This window comes from Colletotrichum fructicola (assembly GCF_000319635.2).
Source record: "Colletotrichum fructicola Nara gc5 chromosome Unknown KSG_Nara_v1_contig06, whole genome shotgun sequence".
In the NCBI taxonomy this organism is placed as follows: domain Eukaryota; kingdom Fungi; phylum Ascomycota; class Sordariomycetes; order Glomerellales; family Glomerellaceae; genus Colletotrichum; species Colletotrichum fructicola.
Window position 1 is genome coordinate 1328423 of NW_027094056.1, and position 22179 is coordinate 1350601.

A 22179-nucleotide genomic window follows, 5' to 3' on the forward strand; every position below is an offset into this window, starting at 1 on the left:
TCCCTATCGTTTCTATTGCTCCTAATGTTTTTACAATGCTATGCAGCTATTGTCTCCATCGTTCTTATTTTCTCTTGTCCCTCCTTGTTTTCGAAACTGTTAGATTGAAAATTGTGAAAGTATTCATCCATATGTTAAAACACTGTTATGTAAGTTCCAAAACCGGAATTACCGTTGGGATTTCTGCTCCTACGAATGGTGGCGGCGCAAACACTTCTTGAAAGCACACCATATAGATGATAGATTGCTGCTGTAAAAGATTGGAAGAAATATAAAAAGTAGACAACAAGACTAACACCACTCCATTTATAACCTAATTCACCGATAGACACTTTCCAAACCGTTTCTACCAGCAACCCATCGTCCTCCAGATTCCATGATAACCAACGCAGAAGGAAAGATTTGATAGCCTAGAAACTGGTTTGTCAATCGCGTTGCCACTCTACAGAAGTCACGGCTCTCACCTAAGCCACCCAGCCCCAAATGTTCTTGATGTTTCCACAGACATCAACAGGGGCTTCGTCCTGCTCAAAGACCATATCACACACTTGGTTCTTGGACGGTGCGACCCAGCAGGCGTAGTTCCCCTTGAACTGTTACAACAAGTCAGCATCACCTCAAACATGACACAGGCAATGGGGGACGTACGTCGATGCAGATAGTGGCGGAGAATTCACCGCCGCCGCCGCCCTGGTGGATCTGGCAGTTGCCGCCCTGTGGGCTCACGGTGGTGACCACCTGCACGTCTCTGGACGTCCACTTCCAGTTGTTTGCATCTACGCTCTCGAACCGGAAGCCAGTGCTGGCCTTGCGGGGGTAGGGGTCGAGAGCTTGTGTGCAGTACTCGGCGCTGACGGCAGAAATGCCGAGGGCGACGACTGGGATGAGAGTAGAGAGCTGCATCTGCGTGCCCAATTAGTATTTTACAGGGTTGTACGTTGGAAATATAGAATACCTTGATAATTATGGGTTTGGAATTTTGAAAAGAACGTAATAGATCAGAAGCGAGTGCAGATGAGTTGATGCTGAGAGTAATAGCCTAAGTAGTCATGCGGATGTCAAACCTACTTATAGACCAAACTTAGCCATCGTGATTACTTTCGAGCTCAAAGATATCATCGTGATCCTCGCCATTGGGTTCGCTTTCGGGGTCAACTGTCAATACGAGTTCCGGATGACGGAGCCGAAGGTGGAACAGACTAAGCTAGAGCAACCCGCAGTTGAGTGAACTCTAACTTTCATCCATTATTGATGGGTCTGAGCCTCGCTCTCCGACGTATCCCGCTCACAATTTGAGGCTGAAGGAAGCGGATTTTAGAGGTAACACCCGACGGGATGTGACTTGGGGGTTGTGCATGATTTCTTGGCGCCACTTCCCAACGGTCTTTGGTGTGGTTGCAGTACGGTGTACGACGTACAATGACTGAATAGCTGGCTACGCATTGTGACATTCTTTCCGAGAACTAGACAAAGTTTCATATTGACAACTCCACAGCAATCAGATGACATCTACTTCTGTTCTTTTTCTAAGAATTCTTCTCGAGCTCACATCCCAGCACCCTTTTACAAATCGTCGTCGCCAAGCTCTTCGCATCCTCCTCCGACATTTGCGTATCACCACTGCCGGTATCCCATGTGATCTCTGTAATCTCCGCATCCTTTTCACCAGAATTCTTGCCTTCGGATCCGCGGAGTGCGGTCCCGCGGAGGCTGGAAGCTGTCACCTTCATCTGAAACTGCTCGTTGCCGGTCCAACTTCGGTACACATGGACCACTATATTGCCTTGTTCGTCCGGTCCATCCGAACGGCACATCCACCGATCTTCCATCGCCGCGGGCTGATATCCGTGGAGCAGCTTGTCGGTGTCTGTGTCCGACAGGTTAAGGTGCCACGGCGCGGTTGCAGGGTGGCTGATTGGGTGGACTTCCCACGTCGAGCCGGTCACTCGCTGACCTGACTCGTCGGGGGAGGCAGAATTGGCGATTGTGGACTCTGGCGGGGTTTGCGAGCCTGGGAAAATGGAATTGAGAATAGATCGGAACATTGTGCGTTTGTGTGTGCTGGGAATATGGGAGTTGGGTGGAGGTTGAATTGTGATGGGCAGCAGCTTGCGGTGTTGCTGCAATCTATTATTATCGGAGGTTGGAGCTTATAAGCCCGATGATGGAGCACGGGTGCATTCTTTTTTACCACGTTTTCCGGTATTGGTCAGCTATTAAGCCGTATATGTGAAACAATAAAACCAGCAATTCTGCCCATTTAAGGCTGGCTCTGTGCAGTGGAAGCCGGCGCAGATCACCGCTCGGCTCTTTCGGGATGGCATATAACTTTAAATTTGTACTGCCATCTTCCTAGCTGAAACTCAATTAGAATATATTATGGACCACTTCCCATGAATAGCGATTGTCAGATGTTTCTATACCTTTGTGGTTAATACACTGGATACCTAGTGGGTTATGGCATAAGGGTCTTGACTAAGGCATAATCACTAAAACATAAGTGATTATCTGCCTCACCGACCGCTAGATCACAAGAACTTCCTAAAGCGGTAATGCCTAGTTGAACTCCATCTCATAGCTGCGTCCACACGACCGGAGACCTCGCGTGTCCGCGGAGAGGCATGCGATACCGAAGTGGATCGTTCTCGCGTTGTCGTTCGTCGTACATCCGCTCCGGCACCGGCTTGCCGGGTAGGATACTTTCAACGTCATTTTGTCCGCCCCGGCCAAGACTGCGCAAGAGCTTTATCAGACAATCGTCCACTTGGCGGTTGAGCTCTCAGCCGGACAACACACAGAATCCTTGTCAGGTATCTATGACTTGCGTTATTGAGGATTGATACGTCGTTTGTGTAAGAAATTTACGCATGATCTGAACTTCTTGTGGGCCTCTAGTGTTCAATGTCCACAGCCTCACGGAGCAGTTTGAACTTCATCGCCGTCTGTATTTGGCCTAGGCAAATGGACGAATCATGAACAATTTAACTAACATCAACTTTGATTTCGAGTTCCGACCAAACCGACGGCGGTTTGGCACTTGATGCGATGTCTCTTGACTTACTTGGTGTTATGGATACGTGAGACCTCCTGAGCTGGCATCTCGGATACGGGGTTTTGGCAGCCCAAAGTTCCGGTGAGAGAAGCGTGCTGTTGGGGAGAGAAGCAGATGACTACCCTTAATTCGAGTGAGAGAGCAGCGTGGCATGGGGAATGCGTAAAACGATAAAACCTAGGCGATTATCCCGTCAATTCATGTCTTGTTGTCGACCAGCCCCGTCATCACAATCCTACACTCGTTAAGAGCACTCTCTTTTGGCTTTGCGGCACTTATCTCATTATCATCTCCATCATCCTCATATCTGTCGTCGTCCTTCGCTGTCGTCCTCGGTCGCTGTCCTTCATTTCTGTCCGTCTAAGATGGCTCGGCAATACTCCTTTGTGTTCGGGTTCTTCCTCTTTTCCCTCTGGTCAATCCTCGGCTCCGCCGTCGACCTCTACAGGGCCGACTCGAGAGCGTTCTCAACTATTCAGGCCTCCAAAGGCTTCCTGGCCAAGGGACAATCCAACATTGGCGTCGTGTCACCCGACACCAGTCTCTGGAACCACGTCAACGGCGCCGACAACGGCTTTAGTAAAGATGAGGACGGCTACGTCTCCACCACCTCTGATAGAAACCTCGCCCGCACCTGGGTCCGCCAGTTCCTCGGTAACAACGGCTACATCTACCGCATCCATTCAGCCCCCAACATGATCGACTGCCAGGCCACGCTCGGCAAGTACAACCCGTACCCCCAGGAGAAGGAGTTCGCCGCCCTCGGCGGCATCAAGGACAACCAGATCATCGGCTGGACGCAGGTTAAGAACGGCGTCGAGGGCAAGGAGCAGCTCAACCCCTTCTACCGCTCCGATATCTATGGAAACATGGGCACCGGCGGCTCGCAGCCCAAGCTGGCCGCGTTCCCTCCCAACCACGCCGCGTGGAGCGAGGCGCCGTGGTCCGAGTTCGCGACATGCACTAGACGCTCTGCCAGAGATCTCTTCAAGCGCGCCTGCTCGCCGGCCAAGAGCAACGTCGAGTACGCTAACGAGCACCTGGAGTACGTCAACGCTCTCTGTCCGGATTGCCTTTGATACTGAGGCAATGGAGAACCCTGGACGACGGGGACTGTGGACGACGGCGACTCTGGACGACGGGAGAGAAGAAGTCCGGGGACAGAAGGGACAGAGGGGCCGACAGAGGAGAGACTTATCCGGTGATCGATAGATCTGAAGTTGTCCCTTGATATTTATGTCGGACTGGAATATTTCAAAGCGTAGCTCTGCATCCCCATTCACAGGAAATATATACTTCTTCTAAAGCAGTAGAAGATTAGCTCTAAAGTCTACAGCTTCTGATTTAGCTATCAATTTAAAGCTTTTAGAAAGTAAAAAAACACGAATAAGATATTCGAAGTAAAGCTATAAATCGTATCGGATCTCGAAGTTTATAGAGCTTATTATCGAGAAGTAAGTTTATGATAGATTTTAAATAGTCTAGTCTCTTGCTAAGACTAGAAGAATAATGACACAGGTACCTTAAAAAGGGGTCATTCTGCTGCTGAATTCTACTGCGCTGCGGAAAGTTCTAACATCTAGTGCCAGCAAAATACTGCAAGTTACGAATCAAATTCAATATTGACACGGGCAAGTTTCTGGGTGGGTTCCCATGTGGACTCGATTCAAGCTGTAGCTGACATTTGGCGCCAGCCGATGCAGCCTAGAACGTTGTTGCAGGTACGAGGAATACGCCTTGCGATCATACCTACACCGCAGCGTAGCAACTGTCTCAAACTCCCCCACGACATCGACTCATCTCGATCCCTGCGGCTCGGCTCGCGTCAGCCACACCCAAGTTCACCGCCTTCACCATGGAAGCCGATCGAGCCAAGGTTCTTGAGGCGCTAAACGCCCATCGCGCACACATCGCGTCCCAGATTCGGAAGAACATGGAACTGTACGTGGAGTATGTCTTGGAGCAGTTACCACTGGACCAGGACTGGACAGACGAGGAAATCAACGATGCTCGCATGCAATTTCTCGAGGAACGATTAGAAATCGGCGAGTTCGTGGAGGGTGTCAGGTTTCCTGAGGATGTTCTGACCCATTGGCATGAGATAGCTCAGTTGAGTGGTTTAGACGGGACAATCCGCCGAGACCCGGCCAACGGCGCTGGGATCCTTGAGGCCTACGTTTCTCACATCGAGGAGGCTCTGCGAGAAAAGTCCCACGAGGACGTCAGAGACACGATTAAGTTTCCAAAAGAACTCCGCATGGTGGCCGAGGAAGTCCACGGCCTGATTGGCCCCGGGATGCCATACCACAATCACCAGCAGCTGACCTTCTGGTCTCTGACAATGGACGCTAGCCGGGTCAAGACCTCGGAGGAACTGGAAGATGAGACGGGGTTGAACGGCTGGGACCCTCAAGGCTGGACGATGGGAGGCGGGTGGAACTCGGGGGACGGACAGGACGCCTCGTGCTGCGTGGTGTACTACCGTAAGCCGGGCGAGAATGGATGGAAATGGCGGTACGTTGTGAATTTGTGGGAGAGGGGGATGTATGTCTTTGAGAGCATTCCCGAGTTTCTTGGGTGGTACGCACACTTTCGCGAGGATCACTTGGAGAGGTTGGCGGCTGAGGACCGGACGGCCAGGCTGTTTGATTGACAGGCAAGTGTCACTTAACGGTCATGTTAGGTATTCTGTCTTAAACCATGCCGAGAACGAAGAGGTAGTTGTGATTGGGCACATCATCCCTTGACGTCCATATGCAGTTGGCCGGGTCTGTCCCCGTTGGCCCATCATCCCTGACGCCGCACATGTACCTGATGGGGATCACCGCTCCGTCAGCGGCTGACGGCGGAGAGCCTTATCTTTCTTGTCCCGCGACACAAAATTTCTCACAAGAACACATCCAACATTTCTTTGTGCAACGCGACGAGACTGCGCCTTACACCTCGACACCGAACGTGATCCACTCCTCGGACTTGAACTGGGGTCCAGGACGCCCGGGCAGGGGATCGCCAACACGCTGCGGCGTAACCAACACAACGTAGCATTTCTCCTGCTGACGATTTCCTTTCCGAGAAATCTGGTGCCTTGCCTCATCTCGCTGCTGCATCTCAACCACGCCGCACCTGGCAGCTGAACACAGGCGAAGTCGCCCGGCCTGTCCTCCTCGTCTTGGGATCCCAAAGCCCCCGACTTAAACAGGGGAGACTCCTTCGTCTGGATATTCGTGTTCTCAAGTCCGGTAAGCCACATCATTATCCTCCCATAATGCTATCCTCCACTTTCCTTCCATCCCTCGCTCTAGCCCTAGCATCCCTGCCATGGAGTTCGGCAGACACCACGACCCCATGCAAGTCTTTCCCAGGCAGCGCTGACTGGCCGTCCACAGAATCCTGGGCCGCCCTCAATGAGTCTCTTGGAGGCCGACTGCTGCAACCGGCTGCTCCAGGAGCTGTCTGCCATCCCGGAGAACCGTCCTACGACGCCGGCCGGTGCGCCGCCGCGCAGGCCGGATGGAGCCGCTTCGACTTCCACAAGGCCGACCCCGTCTCCGTCATGTGGGACAACTGGAGCAATGACACCTGCCTCCCTGACGCGGCTTATCTGTGTCGCGCTGACGGATACTCTGCGTTTGTCGTGAACGCGACCACGCCAGAGCATGTCAAGTTTGGTGTCGACTTTGGTGTGTTTGTACCCGTCTTCTCGTCATGATGAACCGGTTGGATAACGAGTGTAGCGCGGGAGAAGAACGTGAGGTTGATCGTCAAGAGCACAGGGCACGATTACCTAGGCCGCTCTTTTGCTCCGGGGTCTCTGTCCATTTGGGTGCACCATATGCAAGATGTGCAGTACCACGGCGCTGGGTTTCAACTTGCCGGGAGCGATATCACTATCGAGGGGAACGCCCTCACCGTCGGGGGCGGCACCGAGCTGTACAACGCGCAGAAAGCCCTGGCCGAGCACGGCCAGGCCATCGTCGGCGGCGGGTGCGGGACGGTGGGAGTCGGCGGGTTCACCCCTGGAGGCGGCCACTCGCTGCTGGGCCCGCGGTACGGCATGGCGGCGGACAATGTTCTGCAGATGGAGATCGTCTCGCCCAAGGGCGAGATCATGACGATCAACGAGGCGCAGAATACGGATCTGTTCTGGGCCATGCGCGGTGTAAGAGCGGACATCATCTGACATTTACACGACTTCCCGATGTTAACTCGAGCAGGGCGGCCCCGGCACCTTTGGTGTCATCACATCCATCACCTTCTTAACGCACCCCTCGCCTGCGATCACCCACACCTTCTGGGCCATCAGAACCGAGCCCGACGCTCCCTACCTACCCGCGCTCACGGCGTACGTCCTCTCCCAGATGCCCGCGCTCGAATGCGCCGGCATGTCCATGTACTGCACCTCCTCGCGCGTGCTCATGGACAACCCCTTCCCGGTGCAAAGCCTGCCGGCGCAGATCGCAGGAATGATGGGCGTCGCCCTGCTGCAGGACCAGTCCAACTCAGAAGCGATGCAGGAGCTCTGGCAGCCCATCAACGCAACCATCGCCGCGCGCTGGCCCGAGGCCATGTTCGTGCTGCAGACGGAGCAGTTCGCGTCGTGGTTCGACTGGTTCGACAAGTACCGCGACGCGCGACCCGTCGGGTACCACCTCATCTTCGCGTCGCGGCTGCTCGACGAGGCGGCTCTGACTGAGGATGTGGACGCGCTGGCGGCGGCGGTTGAGATGGCTACGGAGATGGTGGGACGCATGACGGCGTTTCTGGTGTCGGGAAGGGGGGTGCACGAGGCGGTGCCGCGAGGGGGCGGGAATGCGGTGCATCCGGCTTGGAGGAGGGCGTATATCCACGCGAGTGAGTGTTCGACTTTGCACCGGGTGAGATGTGATGAAGCTAATAATGTGTGCACAGTGGCGACGGCCCAGTTTCCTGCTATGAATGCCACGGCTAAACGGGAGGCGATCGAGCTTGTTGATGCGGCGGCGGAGGGGTTGCGGGAGTTAGCTCCCGAGATGGGGTCTTATATCAACGAGGTGAGTGATCCGCTGTCAAGCCTGAGAATTGGCTGCTCATCAGGATATAGGGCTCTGTGTATGAAAAGGACTGGCAGCAGGCCTACTGGGGTGCAAACTACGATCGACTACTCAGTATCAAGAAGACCGTGGACCCGGACGACGTGTTCTGGTGCGAGCCGTGCGTCGGCAACGAGGGATGGGAGGTGGTGGATGAAGGACGGCTTTGCCGGGTCTGAGTTGAATCATACGATGACAGAGAAGCTGTGAAATACAAATTATATCGATTAACTATGATTAGATCAAACACTACTTCGGTGCTCGCCACTTAAGCCTTCGTCGTGACATTCATGTTCTTCACCCACGGCTTCCAGACATCCTCAATGGTGCCCGGGTCATTCCACCCGTTCCACTCGTAGTTGCCCAGCGCCCAGCCGTCAAAGACACCCTGCGCGCCGGAACGAATACGGTAGCTGCCCGCCAGCCCCCACATCATCCAGCTGATCTTGTTCTTGACGGTGAACTCGCGCAGACAGACCTGCAGAGTGTCGTTGCGCATCGTGTCGTCCTGCGCGTTGCCGAACTCGGAGAGGATGACGGGCGTCAGACGGCTCGCCTTCGGGCAGTCGCCGGTAACATTGCACGCGGCCGGCTTGTCGATGCCAAGCGCGTTGAACCCGGAGCGGTAAAACCCGGCCTCGATGATGGGGCAGGTGCCCGTGTCGACGTCCTCGCTCATCTTGTACAGGTGCAGCTCCCAGACGAGCTTGTCGGCCCAGGCGTGCGCGTCGACGTCGAAGACCTTGGGCTCGCGGCGCGCGGCGTCGCGGATGGCGGTGCACTTGTAGCACGGCGCGGTGAGGTAGTTCTTGCCGCTCGTGAGCGCGGAGAGGTCCTGGCCATACTGCATGCCGCCCCAGAGGATGAGCACGTCCGGGTTGGCCTCGTGGATGGCGTCGGCGCCTGCGGAGAAGTTGCCGACGAGGGTGTCCCAGTTGTAGTACAGGTCGGTCCTGTTCCAGGACTCGCGGACCTCGTTGCGCAGGGACATGGAGACGATGTTGGGGTGGTCGCGGGCCCAGTTGGCGACGTAGGAGAGGCCGCGGCGCCAGTGGGTGGTGTTGAAGTAGACGTCGTCGAACCAGCCGTTGCCGTCGGTGTGGGAGCAGCACCACATGGCCTTGCTGACGTGGACGTCCGGGGAGATGAAGATGCCGCGGTCGAGGGCGGCCTTGGCGATGTCGGACCAGATCTCGAAGCGGCTGGTCTCGCGCGTCCAGGTCGGGTTCTGCTTGATGATCTCGTTGGTGACCTTGGTGCCGTTGACGTAGCCGAGGGCGTTGATCATGGCGACCTCGAGCGGGACGTCTTCGCCTTCGCGGTCGTAGATTTGGTCCACCATCTCAATGGCGTAGCCCCTGATGAAGGGTGAGTTAGTTGAGTGACTACCGTGAAGGAAACATGTAGGGGGAGGGCTTACATTCGGATGTAGTTGAAGCCAATGCTGACGACACTGTCCAGGATCTTGTCAACCGAGGACCATTCCAGGCCCTCGGGGACCATGGTCTCGCCGCTCATGGGCCAATTGACGCCAGCCCACGTGATGACCTCGCCACGGCTGTTGACGATGTCGCGGCCTTGGGTGCTGAAGGGGCCATACGGCCAGGCGTTGCTGGAGTCGTTGGTCGCCTGTCTGACGGACTGCCTCTGGGCAGTGTACCGCCCCATGACGGGGGTCTTCATGTACTGGCCGCACGCCGACGACACGAGGGTCGCGGCGGCGATCGCGAGGGCCGTCACCTTCATTATGGAAACAAAGTTGCGCCAACGACCACGTGTAGAAGCTGCAATGGAACGACGAACGTTGCGTCGAGGGAAGGCGAAAAGGACGCCGGCGTCCTTTTTAAGGCCACCGCCCGCGGCGGCACCTTCATGAGCCGCTGCCATTTCCTGTCCTCGGTGGATTGGCCGGCGAGGTGTCCGTATCCGTGGAGAGCAAAGGGTTGGTCGGTCAGTCTAGTTGGCTGGGTCGGCTCCGCAATCCCCGCATATGCTGTTTCCTGCCCCTTCCAGCGGGAATTAGCATCGTCATACTCTCGCGAACCTGTCTGGTCATGAGGGTTGGTCTGGCTGCGTACCACGCCGGTGGATGGGGTTGGTTTTTGCCGGAGCTGTGGGCGATCAAGGTTTTGGGGCCGGGAGAGCAGGGAGGCCCTTGTCGCGGGGAAGGTTTGTTGGAGAAAAACGGTGACGGCATTGGACCGCTTGAACGAGTGGAGAGCTCGGGAGCCGGGCTACCCCGCATGGCAAAGTGCGGAGGCGGTGGAGAAGACAAACAAAAGGAAATGAGAGCGGGCAGCGGGACAATTCCCAGTCAGCCAGTCCACTGGCTTGCCGAGCAACCCGTCTCCGGGGGCGGGGGCACCATGGCTCGGAGCCGGACCGAATCGGATGGGTGCTCCGTAAGATGCCTGGCACCTTTGGTAGCCTGATTTCCCACATGTCGATATATCATGTGATGACGTCGTCAGCCAAGCTGTGAGAGGCGTGTAGGTGAGAATACCAACGAGGCCGATAACGGTAGTGTATGTCGGTGACTGAGAACAGGCACGAGTATTAATAAGAACAGAGACGAGAAGAACGACGAGAACGATAGACATAATATAGAAGACAAAAATAATAGAGACAGCATAGAAACAGCAGAGCTGGTATAAGTAAGAGTAGCTTCATCTATCTCACAGATAGTATGTAGTTGATTGAAAGCCTTAGGGTAAAGCTAAACACAACGACAGCATGGCAACTTCTCGGCCTGAAATCCAATGAATGTCTCTTATGTGGTCCACTATGTACATGTCCGTCATTCGCAGTTGAACCTCATTATAAGCCCTGGCCATCTCAACCTACCCTAGCAAACACTCCAAATCGATAAAAAAAGAGAGATCACGACTGGGGCATGAGTCGAACACGCGACCTGCGCCTGGAAGATATGGAATACGCGCCGCTCTACCACCTGAGCTACCCAGCCGTTGTTTTCTTGTTGAACTATTCCTCTCTCGCCTTGATCTTAAGTCGAGAGGCGATGCGGGCTGACAGTCATCGTGGTTGCCTGGAGGGAAAGATGGGGCCGAGCGACCTGGTCTGACGGAATCTTCTAGATCAACGCGCGCCTTTCTGGATGACAATTTCAGGGGTATGAACAGTAGTCTCGCCAAATCTTGCAACAACAATTACTATTGGAAGGCGGTTTCGGTGGCGTTCGTAAAGCTCAAAGACACTTGAGGGATATAGCATCTGATATGTGCATTTGAAATATATTCACCAAAGAAAGTAAAAAGCGTCTACTACTTCTTCAAGCTCTTCTCCGGGTCCTTCTCGTACCTGTTGCACCACTTCCTCCACTCCTTTGCACCCTTGTGCATCACCACCTTCAAGTCGTCCTTGACGTCGTTGACCTCCCACGCCTCGTCCTCCCAGTTCTTCTGCCCGCCGGTCCGCGACGGCGACCAGCCGATGGCCTCCAAGCACTCACTGTTTTTATCAAGTCAGCAGGTGTTCATAGTTACACCGAAGAGACAGATTAGGGGAGGGAAGGACTTACACTTCAGTCGGTGCGTGGCTGTACCGCGGGAACAACCGCGAGTCCACGCGATGGCACTCGGCGTACAGGTAGCTGGAGAGCACGTCGATACGGTGCGCGGGCTTAAACGTGATCTTGAGCTTGTTCTCCTTCTCCAGCTCCTTTTCAGACTTCTCGGGGTCAATGGTCTCGGGATCCTGGGACGTCGACGCGATGCGCTTCGTCACGGAGCGGGCGGTCTTGGTGCCCTTGATGGTGAAGTACGCCCACACAGCTGTCGCTGACGTTAGCATTGACGGACAGATTACCAATAGTAACCAGGATATACTGACCATTGACCTCGAAGAGCCCGCTGATGGCAATCATGACGAGATCGATCGCCAACGAGACGGGGAGCAGGCCCGTCGCGATGATGGCGTCCCGCTGCGCCTTGGACTTTGTCCGCAGCATCGTGTTGACAAACTCCTCCCGCATCTGCTCCGGCGTCATGTTCATCGACGGCGGGTACACGAAGACGATCTCCTCCACGCCGACCGTCTTCTTGGTCTCGTGGGAGCCGTGCGCCGGGTCGTCGTCCTGGACATCCTCCTCCTTGATGTCGTCGGAGAACTTGCCGCCGCTCTTCTCATCGCGCGCCTTCTCCTCGCTGAACTTCTCTTCGAAAGGGTTCTCCTCCCTTGCCTTCTCCTCGGACCCGGCCTCCCTGGCCTTGTCATACACGCCAGCCTCCTTTGCCTTCTCGTCAGCAGCTTTCGTCGCCTCATCAGCGGGCTTGCCACTCTCCTCAGCCTTCTCATCAACATCCACGCTGTCCTTCCCCTTAACGTCCCCATCTTTACCATCCTTCGACTTGTTCCTCCGCCCCTTGCCCTTCAACGACAACTTGCGCGCAAGATTCGACGTCGACGACGACGAAGCCGGCGCCGGCGGAGGCGTCACGCGCGCCAGGAAGTCAAGATTACTCGTCGTGGTATACTGCATCGCCTTGTCCACCCCCCGCGTGCACTTGGCCTTGAACCCCGCCCAGCTCGTCGTCTTGGCGTCGCTCTGCTTCGCCTGCCGCACCTCCGCCTGCCACTTGCGCTGCACCTTGTGCGTGACGCCCTCCTTCACGCCCTCGGGCGGCGCCTGCAGCGGCGGCGGCGGCGGCGTGTACACCAGGAACCGCGTCGGCATGCCGCCCTTGTCCGGCGGCGCGGGGCCCCGCGCGCCCAGCCACGGCTTCGGGAACGGCACCAGGTACGCGATCAGCTTGTGCGGGTCGCGCGAGTAGTGCACCGGGTTGTTGGGGTCGTCGGCGCCAAAGTCGGAGCCCTGGCGCCGCGGCGGCGCGATGAAGCCCTCTGTGGATGGTGTCCTGGTGAACGGTGCGGGCTCTTGTTGCTGCTTGAGCATGGCGGCCACGGCGTCTGGGTGCGGCCGCGCGGGAAGGGGCGGGGCCGGGCCGCCGTGCTCTTCCTCGTGCTGCAGGCGCATGGCGAGCGCGCGGTCTTCGTCTTCAGGGGACATTGGATGAGATGGCTGTTGCGGTGGTAGTGGCCCGCTGCTTCCCCAGCCGGACGAGCCCTGTGATGGGCGCTGGGGCAGCGCGGGTCGGTTGTGGTTTCCCTCTTCCTCTTCCTGGAGTGCTAATGCCATTGCGTAGTCTCGGTCCTCTTGCTCCTGGATGGAGGGGTCAGAAGCGTGTGCTTGAGCGTAGTAGTCTGCGACCTCCGGTTCATGAGAAGGCCTGGGACCGGGCAGAGGCGGACGGTCCTCGGGGGCGGGGGCGGGTGCTGGAGGCTCTGGCGATTTGCCCTTGTTGTCGGGAATGCGGTGTCCATCCGGTACACCATATGCGTAGCCAGTGTCGTTGTGATGTACAACGGGCTCAGGCGCTTTGCCCTTGTCCTCTGCGGTGGGATGTCCATTGGGGGGCTGTGAGTAGCCGGTGTCATGATGCGGTACGGCAGACTCGGACATGGGTGATACGTAATAGTTGTCCTGCGCGGGCTGATGTTGCGGCTGCTGCGATGAGGAAGCCATTTCGTCGACTGTCACCCTGGATTCGACAGGCGACGGCGGCGATGGGCTCCTTTTGCTGGGAGGATCGTAAATGTCGTCAGCGGTGTTGTTGTTGCTGCTGTCTGCTGGGGGCCCGTAGCTGTCGACCCGAGGTTTACTTGGGGGGTCGTAAATGTTGTCCTCCTCATCCTCCTCCTCCTCCGGGACGGCGTCGGCCGCATGTTTCGTCCTATTGGGGTCCTTATAAGACCACTGCGAGCGCACGCTATTGGAGCGATAGGTCGTGGGCGTGGCGGGTATAATGTTCACCGCAGGGACTCCGCTGCCTGATGGGACGGTGGGTGACTCATTGTTGAGGTCATCGTACCAGCGGTTGTTGCTGTGAGTTTGCTGGTCGTACTCATGCTGTCCTTGAGCTTGTTGTGAGCTCGGCTTGGAGGGGAAGAAGAGCTCCTGCTCCGCGATGGAGCTTGGTGTATGGCGCTGCTGGGTAGTGTCCATCTTGGCGATGCAAGCTTTACTGCAGGTTTCCAAGACACTATGTTTTCTCTTTGGTTTTAAGTCCTCGATGAAGAGACAAAAGTGAGGAAACCAGGCGGGCTATACGGATACAAGCCAATTCACTCAAGTCAGCGCAAACCTTAAATTTGGAGCTCGTTTGGTTCTTCAGCATTCTGAGGCGACAAAAACCGCCTTGGAACGCGCAACCCCGGTGCGGCGTTGAAAGGGAATGACGTGGTGTCACTGAAGGAGGGTGTGGCGCAGCTGGAATTCGTTTGTGGCTCTGGCTCTGGCGCCCCAACGGTCAGCGGCGCAGCTCAATGAGTCCTTGTACGGGATCTCCGTGATGGACAGGGGTGGTTTTTGGCGATCCTGGCATTGGGCAAACTGTGGCTAGAGCTCGGTTTCAAGTCCGAGGGGTTTCGGTGCGGCGGTGAGTGTCTGTTGGGCGACCGGCGAACGCATAGCGAAGACATCCTGGGGATAGCAGCAAAACTTGGATCTCCAGGCGGTCACTTCTCTCTACTATGAGGCGGCGCGCTGTTCCTCTCGCCCCGAACATGCCGTTTGCGAAAGCTACGGTACCCCTGATTAAGCTGCTGGATCGTGCGGGTGTTGTGTTGCACAGGAAAGATTCTATTGCTTTCTGGTGGATGGTCGCTTTGGGGGCTGGATGTGACCTGCCTACCTTACCATGAAGCACGTATACGCGCACTCATCCAGCACCGTTTACTGATCACGATCAGGAAAGAGTATATATAGCAATTGCTGCTCATCCAGAGGGGCCAAGGCCTTGGACAGTTTCGCGTACGTCGCGATACCACGGCTGGGGGCATCGGGAAAAGTCGGAGGAAGCCAAACAGATGTCACCATGGGTATGCGACATGGAGAACGGGTCGGATTCTAGGCGAGAGTGTTAAGCATTGCATCCCCGCGGGGGAGCCAAGCTTTTGAGAGGCACCCGAAAGAAGGGTTGAAGTCGTTAGCTTGTGTTGACGTTCGCAAAATAGCCGTCTATTTCGAGAGAGCCAAGGCATTCTTAGAATAAGAATGTTTGGAGAGCGAAGAGACGGTGCTACAATGCCGAACACTGAATTCGACACACGGCGACTCCTGTCGCTAGAGTGGTGATTCGCAGCTCGGGGTTGACGATGGAAAGGCCAGAAGCGAGGCCAGGTGAGACCCAGCGTCCACGATCAATCGCTTCAACTACACAATCCAACAGGCCAAATTTAGCACCCGCTCTCTCAACATTTCACTGTGTTCATCGTAGCGGCTCGTGTCAGTCTCTCTCTTCTCCACATACCAAAGTCCCAAGCGCACCTCAGCTTTTTTCAGCCAATGTCGGCGGCGCAGCATGCCAGAAAAGAATTGTTCGCTTCCTGCCAGGCTGCCGCAAGCCGAGGCGCACCACAGCGCAGTCAGTCACTGCCATTTTTACTTCCTGTGCCCTTTCAGCTGGTCTACGGCATAGACGTGGTGCCGCATTAGCCGTGCGCTCGGTCAACTGAAGTTTTGCATACGTCGAGAAGAGGAGAGAGAAGAGACGAATCCGTGGCAAACGAGCGTGCGTCTGTCTCCGTCGTCAGCTGTCAGCGAAGGAAAGCAGCATCGTGCAAAAGTGAGTGGTTGGCAGAATATCCGCGGAAGAATGATGATCGGTTGGTGGCAGCAAAGGTCCCTTCCCGGGCGGTGGGTGTTTGGGAGTGGGATAAATTTAGCTGAGTCAGCCCCGATTTCGACCGGCCACTTGTGAGACCCACCTCGGCACTCCGAGCTCTCCACCGAAGGGCACAGGCACAGGCACCTTTCACCCGCGAATAGCTTCAACTGGCCCTGTCCACCTGCGTCTCTTGCAAACCGTCAGTGCTCTTGTCTCAAGCCTACGTAGCCCTGGTTGCTAGGTTACTTCGGACCAGACTTGGCTTTTATGAAGTGTGGGCCCTCGGCTCAACAATCACAATATTTCGCTGCTCCATGAGATTGCTCTCTGTCTGTCAAGTGTTTCTCCTCATCTTCTTCGTGCAAGTCCAAGAACTAGTCACACGGCCTCTGCAGGCTTGGCGTCGCTGATGTTGCGGCTCTTCGCTCGCAGGCGACCTTCCTAACAGACGAAAGTGTGAAGCCTGTCCGCCTCTCAAAATAGCTGACTTTCGTCTGAGATAGCCCCCACTCCGCATGGATGCGTTTCCAGTGTCCCACTTCCTCTCTCTGAGGCATGTTTCAAAATGATATCCCGCGCCGCTATTCGTCGATCTCCCGCCCTGGCAAACCCGCCCAGGAATCTCGCTGCCCAGCTTGCCCTTTCCATCCCACGCCCTGATTCGTCCGCCGTGTTTTGGGACAGCCAGCGCCAACGCAAGAGCCTCTCTCTGATGTTTGTCCGTATCAAACCGCAGCTTGACGAATCCCAAGGCTGACGATGAATTGGGGGTCCATGTCTTTCTCTCTGTGAATCCACAGTCCACCTCTCCCGTACGGGTCTGTCGTATTCCCACTTCTTTTCCCCCTCTCACCCCTCGGGACCGTAGCACCCCGAGCCAAGCCAAGCCCAGACTGCCTGTCAAACCCCCCCGACGAAAAAGATGACGGGAGCCCAGGCCCGGAGTCCCACGTCCAGATCTGGGTTACAGCAGGAGACTTGCATCAAACAAGCAACGCACCCCATCGCAGTATTCGTACCCACCGGCGCTTATTTTGGTAGTCGTGCTGCAGGATATCTCCCGTCTGAGCTTGGCAAGTGTCAAGGGCATGGCTTTTCACCCCAGACCCTCAGACCCGCGCGTCCGGTTGTCATTATAAGTATATCTGACGGCTGCCTTCCCGTGCTATCGATCATGACGACCCTCTAAACTCTGTTTCCTTTTGTCTTTATATCTCCGAGTGTGTGTGGTGCGTGTCTCCGCAACTCTCTTTTCTCTTCAACCCGCCGGGCTGGTTCCCGTCCTTGCCCGACAGCCGCTATGCAGTTGAAGGGATTTTTTCCTCTTGCCTTCGCTGCACTGGCGGCGGCGGCTGAGCCGCTGGCCGCCGTGCTAAAGACTCACAATGAAACTCTGAGTACGATGAACTGTAAGTAACTATCCCGCATCGTAGGGGGAATGGAACTCACTTACACAACGAAATCCAGCTCTGCTCGCCATGGTCCCCGCAGTCAGCGAGTCCCTCTCCACCTCCAAAGACTTCACCATCCTCGCGCCCTCGAACGACGCCTTCGCCAAGGCCATGCAGGCCGACCCCACGCTCGCCCAGAAGATGACCAACGTCACCTGGGTCACCGACCTGCTCATGTACCACGTCGTCGCCGGCAAGACCACCTCGGCCGCCTTCTCCTCGAAGCCCAAGTTTGCCAACACCATGTTCGAGACGCCCTTCGCCAACGTCACGGGCACGCAAAAGGTCGAGCTCAACAAGATGGCCGGCAAGGCTGTCGTCTACAGCGGCTTCAAGCAGATGAGCATCGTCGAGACGCCCGACATCACCTTCAACGGCGGCGTGCTGCACGTCATGGACTCGGTGCTGACGTTCCCCGGGACGCCGGCCGAGACGGCTATGAACACGGGCCTGACGAGCATGGCGGGCGCGTTGATGAAGGCGGGTTTGGTGGACGGGGTGGATAGTCTGCAGGCTGCGACTGTTTTTGCGCCGACGAATGCCGCGTTCCAGGCTATTGGGGCGACTGTCACGTCGATGCAGTCGGCGGATCTTGCAAAGGTGCTGCAGTACCACGTCGTTCAGAACCAGGTCCGCTTCAGCACCGGAATTACGACCAAGATGGGGTTCAAGAGCTTGATGGGGGAGAAGGTTACTTTGAGGAAGGAGGAGGGTGTGGTGTATGTCAACTCGGCCAAGGTGTCGGTTGCCAACATCATCACCAGTGATGGCGTTATGCACGTCATTGACAAGTAAGGATTATTTCTCCACCCTCAATCTCTCCAGATCTTTGACTAACGTTATGGCAGCGTCCTCAACCCCGCCTCGCCGAAGCTGACTCCCTCGAAATCCGCCGCGACCTCCCCTCTCGCCTTCAACGGAGCCATCGCCGCCGCCAACGCCCCGTTCGCCGACACCGTCAAGCCGACAGCCAACTTCGTCCTCGCCGTTGAATCGAGCGCGATCAACGTCAAGGTCAACTTTGTTCATGCCGTGCTTGGGTTCCTCGGGTGCCTGGCGGTGGTCATGTTGTAAAGCGCAATGGCGGCGACAGGGTCTTCTTTTGTCACGTACAAATCTCATTCCATTCTTTGGGAGCTTCAAGCGAGCATCTTACAATACCAGAGACTTATTACTCAGATACTACTTTTTAATTGGAGCGGACTTTCAGAACTTTGCTATATCGTAGAAACCCCCTGCTTTGGCACGGACAAACCCGCGTATTTCACCCACACATAAACCATTATTTAGCCTTATCCTCCAGTGCGTGCATCAGCTGGACATCATCGCTTTTTTTGGTTTCGCGAGGGAAAACTAATTAGATGTAATAACAATTGAACGATATAGGGCGTCAAGCACGCACTTCTGTGCTACCCCCATGGTCTGTCCTGCCAGCAGAACTCCAATATATATGGCCTGTGTCTTCCACTGACAGTCACTGCACCATTTGTTCGATCATTACGCCATAGCACAAGATTCAGCCACAAGTGACCATCGGTTCCCGTATGGCCGCATGGCATACGCCTTCTCCAGAATACCAGAGACCTATTTCTCAAATGATACTCCCGTTAATTAGAGCGGAGCTTCAGAAGTTTGCCGTAGGGTAGAGGTAGAAATCTGGTGCTCCGGCATGTTGAAGGGTGTGATCACACACACCACGGCTGCTGCTCATTCTCCAAAGCAATCAACGAGCTTCTGAAGGCAAATCCACTCTCCGAATCAAAGCTAACCGAAGTATAGATGTACTGTTCCGCTCCTTCGACAGGAACAGCAGCGGTCCGTTGTCTGGGGATTGCGTAGTTTCTAAGAGTTCGTCGCATCTCCTTCACATCCATGCCTCCGGCTCCCATTCTCAGGTTAATGCTGTCTATCATCAGTTGGTATTCTCTATACCCGACGATGGTGCATTGCAGATCCTGTTGGGACTTTTTGCCGGAGGTGCTGTTGTCGGCGGGGAGACTACTGAAGAGGAACATGAACTCTCCGACTCTGGTCTGGCAATGTCTCGCGGAACCAGCATCGGCCGGCATGGGGGATTGTGTTTCCACGAGACATGATCCGTAGTTCGGCTCTCCAATAGACATCATGAATTTGCTCTCCGCGTCGTTCCAGCTGCCCGACGGCCACTCTTTGACAACTCTGCAGCCTGGAGGGAATGCAAAGTAGTGCTGGTATGAAGCATCTTGCAACAAGCCTGAGATCATCAGGTGGGGCGAAGCTATCAAGATGTAAACATCTGGGCAACGGATCCAGCGCACCATTTTCGTTTCGCCATCGGCCGTTTTTCCGTCGATCGGTATTTCCACGAGTTTTTCAAGGCCCTCCCGCACGAATCTGCCTGCACTCATCATTCTCAGTTCGACGCCCTGCGCGCAAAGGTATGACCTCCCGTCGGGTCGCAGGCTACTACGAGAAATCGGAAGTACGTAGCTCATCCTACCGGTCCCAGGCATCGATACTAGGCACAGGTCGAGGGTCAGCTTCACCCCAGCGTTAGTGACGCTGACCTCGTTCCATTGACGCCTGACCAGTTCTGCGGGTATCAAGTGAAAATCTTCGGCCCCCTCTGCGAACGCACCGTAAATTTGGTGTCCATCACCTGCCCATATCGGCTTAGTAACGGTGTAAGGTCTAGTCCAGACGAAGATTGACACATCATATCCGGTTTGTATGATTACCTCCTGGAGCCTACGGAACGCCTTGGCCCCTTCGCCGTAGAGCATGGGCATGTTGACGTCGAAGATGCCCAGAAGACAGTAAGCCTTGTCCTCTTCCCTTGTGGTTTCGCGCTTACTGGCCCACGACATCCGCTCCGCGATGGAGTAGTCTCCCGGTTTATAATGGTCTATGGCCTGGGGAGAGATGCCCGTGACCCTTGAAAGCGCGCCATTCCAATCTGTCTTATTGCCAACGTATTCCCAGTTTTGTTGGTAGAAAAGTATGGAAGACGGCGCGATCAGTTCCTGCAAGGTCCAGCCCCTGTGAAACCAGCGGCATCCGCGCAAGTATGTCCCCAGGAACATGGCGTCTCGAGGTGCGTTTGATGCAGCGAGGCGAAAATCTGACAGATAGGCGAAGCACACATAGGCCCTCTGATACCACTTGTACATGGAGTTGATGGCCTCTGACAGTTCTGCGCTGTTAGACTTGTCGATGCAGCAGGTGTCGATCCAAGCATACAGTATACCTTGGCTGGCCGCCAACTGGCATGTCATACGTATTTTGTGGAAACCCTTCATCCTGTTGCGCCCCCAACTGTTCCAATCTTGGAGAGTGACTTCCTCGTCTTCCCATGTGTGTGAGAGGATTGCGTAATAAGGTTTTTTCCGGCCGTAGAAAGTTTCCATGGCGAGCGTGGTTGTATGTATTAGCCGCATGATAGATGAGTCGTCGATCGAGAATTTTGTAGAACTGGAAGGATTCGTGTTGCGTGGTTGCCAGTCCTTCTCGGGTCTGTTAGCTCTTGATATCCTATGCTCGTGGGGCCGCCTTATAACGAGATATGAGCTTGAACACTTATGAGTGAAATCTGTGAGTCCTACCGGCAAACTAGAAGTTTTAACTGAACTCAGAAGTAGTCTGCGCGATTCACTTCTGCGACCGGGCTGCTAGCCTGGCTGTGGCATAGACTGGTAGCGGGAAAAGGGGCAGTTAGGTCGATGAAGGTGCAGGAGAAGTTACTAGTAGGTAAATAGCGACCGCAAAATAGTTGAACACGAGCGCACTCTTGGAAAAAGCGAAAGCTGTGGGCCGAATCATTTGATCCCGCGCATTACCTAGCCGCAATATCGGCGGTTGGAGCTTAGCAATCATTGGCAGTTGGCAGTAAGCACTGGGCAGAGAATGTAAAGCAATGTTCGAAATGGAAAAGCTAATGCAGAGACACGTGTCTCAACCGCATGATCTCTGCCGTATAGAACGGCGGCACCACTGATCACGACAGTGGTCGCTACCATTCGTTGGTCTGACTGAGGCGGAGTGGCAAGGAACGCGGCGGCTAATGCAGCCGTTCCAGAAAGGCAATCGCAGTTTCCTTCCTGAGCATGAGAAAGTCGTCGGAGTCGCGGCTCCAGTTTCCAGCAGCTATCTTCGCGAGTCTAAGGCTGTTACTTCAAAGAAAGTAAGGAAAAGGCAAAACAGAGGTGAGTGACGACAACTTGGCTGCGGAGCTTAAATATCAGCAACTCCCTTCACCATACCTCCGTTGTTTTACTTCAACTCACAGCCCAGCCAATATTTACAAAAATCAAAGGCCTGCTTCTTCGCCCCATCTTCCGTGTACGGTCAGCATATGTTTTGCGCAGTTTCCCAAGTAATCTCCGTAACTCTCGCGTCCTGATTCTCCCCCTCACGCTCAACCTTTGCTTCGGTAGCAGAGGGAGGACCACTCGTACGAAACCTAGGAGCCGTAACCTGAAGACGTATTATCTCATTTCCAGTCCAACTCCGGTACGCGTGGAAAACAATGTTCCCCTTCTCGTCTGGTCCATCCGCCCGAAGCGCCCAGCGGTCTTCCATACGTTCGGGGTCGTAGCCTTCCAGAATTCTAACGACGTCTTTATCGGATAGAGCGAGATCCCACTTTGCCGTTTTGGGGTTTTCGATTGGACAAAAAACGTCATCTTCTGAAAGCGTGAGGCCGTACTTGTCATAGCCTACTTCAGCGTTCAATTCATCCCTCGTTTCAGTACTTAGTTCCATGATCCGTTTGGGTCTCTTTTTGAAGCTTGGTATGGAGGTCGATGTGGAGCTCGATGCACTATCGCGTTGAGAAAGACGCTTTGTTTGATGGTAACGAGCTCGAGGCGTGATGAAGGGGCGGTGGCGAGCCCGAGCAGTGGTTGAGGAGCGTTCGGCAGCCGAGAGACCGGACTTGAGAAGTC

The 22179-nt window shown here is 55.3% G+C and overlaps 8 protein-coding genes across 8 annotated transcripts; 3 read left to right on the forward strand and 5 right to left on the reverse strand.

The window, feature by feature from the left end:
• Positions 1-464: 464 nt before the first annotated feature.
• CGGC5_v010654 (uncharacterized protein) lies at positions 465-1119 on the reverse strand (the record flags this gene model as incomplete). The annotated part of the gene is made up of 4 exons (XM_032022725.2): positions 465-593; positions 649-903; positions 956-1039; positions 1099-1119. 4 exons carry the CDS (start codon positions 1117-1119, stop codon positions 465-467), a joined length of 489 nt encoding a protein of 162 aa, XP_031880470.2.
• Positions 1120-1526: 407 nt separating this feature from the next.
• On the reverse strand, positions 1527-2045 carry CGGC5_v010655 (uncharacterized protein; the record flags this gene model as incomplete). Its single annotated transcript, XM_032022724.1, has 1 exon — positions 1527-2045. The coding sequence occupies one exon, from the start codon at positions 2043-2045 to the stop codon at positions 1527-1529; it is 519 nt and encodes a 172-aa protein (XP_031880414.1).
• Positions 2046-3417: 1372 nt separating this feature from the next.
• On the forward strand, positions 3418-4131 carry E2AA-0 (Heat-labile enterotoxin IIA, A chain; the record flags this gene model as incomplete). Its single annotated transcript, XM_032022722.1, has 1 exon — positions 3418-4131. One exon carries the CDS (start codon positions 3418-3420, stop codon positions 4129-4131), a length of 714 nt encoding a protein of 237 aa, XP_031880415.1.
• A 776-nt stretch (positions 4132-4907) lies between these two features.
• On the forward strand, positions 4908-8300 carry ZEB1-0 (FAD-linked oxidoreductase ZEB1; the record flags this gene model as incomplete). The annotated part of the gene is made up of 7 exons (XM_032022721.1): positions 4908-5566; positions 6095-6291; positions 6439-6732; positions 6787-7211; positions 7267-7903; positions 7961-8082; positions 8133-8300. 7 exons carry the CDS (start codon positions 4908-4910, stop codon positions 8298-8300), a joined length of 2502 nt encoding a protein of 833 aa, XP_031880469.1.
• Positions 8301-8389: 89 nt separating this feature from the next.
• Positions 8390-9867, reverse strand: GH5FP-0 (Glycosyl hydrolase 5 family protein; the record flags this gene model as incomplete). Its single annotated transcript, XM_032022720.1, has 2 exons — positions 8390-9479; positions 9542-9867. 2 exons carry the CDS (start codon positions 9865-9867, stop codon positions 8390-8392), a joined length of 1416 nt encoding a protein of 471 aa, XP_031880424.1.
• Positions 9868-11402: 1535 nt separating this feature from the next.
• CGGC5_v010659 (uncharacterized protein) lies at positions 11403-14143 on the reverse strand (the record flags this gene model as incomplete). Its single annotated transcript, XM_032022719.1, has 3 exons — positions 11403-11589; positions 11660-11912; positions 11971-14143. The coding sequence occupies 3 exons, from the start codon at positions 14141-14143 to the stop codon at positions 11403-11405; spliced, it is 2613 nt and encodes an 870-aa protein (XP_031880464.1).
• A 2963-nt stretch (positions 14144-17106) lies between these two features.
• On the forward strand, positions 17107-18331 carry CGGC5_v010660 (Fasciclin-like arabinogalactan protein; the record flags this gene model as incomplete). Its single annotated transcript, XM_032022718.1, has 3 exons — positions 17107-17215; positions 17274-18048; positions 18106-18331. The coding sequence occupies 3 exons, from the start codon at positions 17107-17109 to the stop codon at positions 18329-18331; spliced, it is 1110 nt and encodes a 369-aa protein (XP_031880463.1).
• A 611-nt stretch (positions 18332-18942) lies between these two features.
• Positions 18943-21055, reverse strand: HET-E1-3 (Vegetative incompatibility protein HET-E-1; the record flags this gene model as incomplete). The annotated part of the gene is made up of 4 exons (XM_066152398.1): positions 18943-20420; positions 20484-20739; positions 20839-20858; positions 21022-21055. The coding sequence occupies 4 exons, from the start codon at positions 21053-21055 to the stop codon at positions 18943-18945; spliced, it is 1788 nt and encodes a 595-aa protein (XP_066008240.1).
• Positions 21056-22179: the final 1124 nt, after the last annotated feature.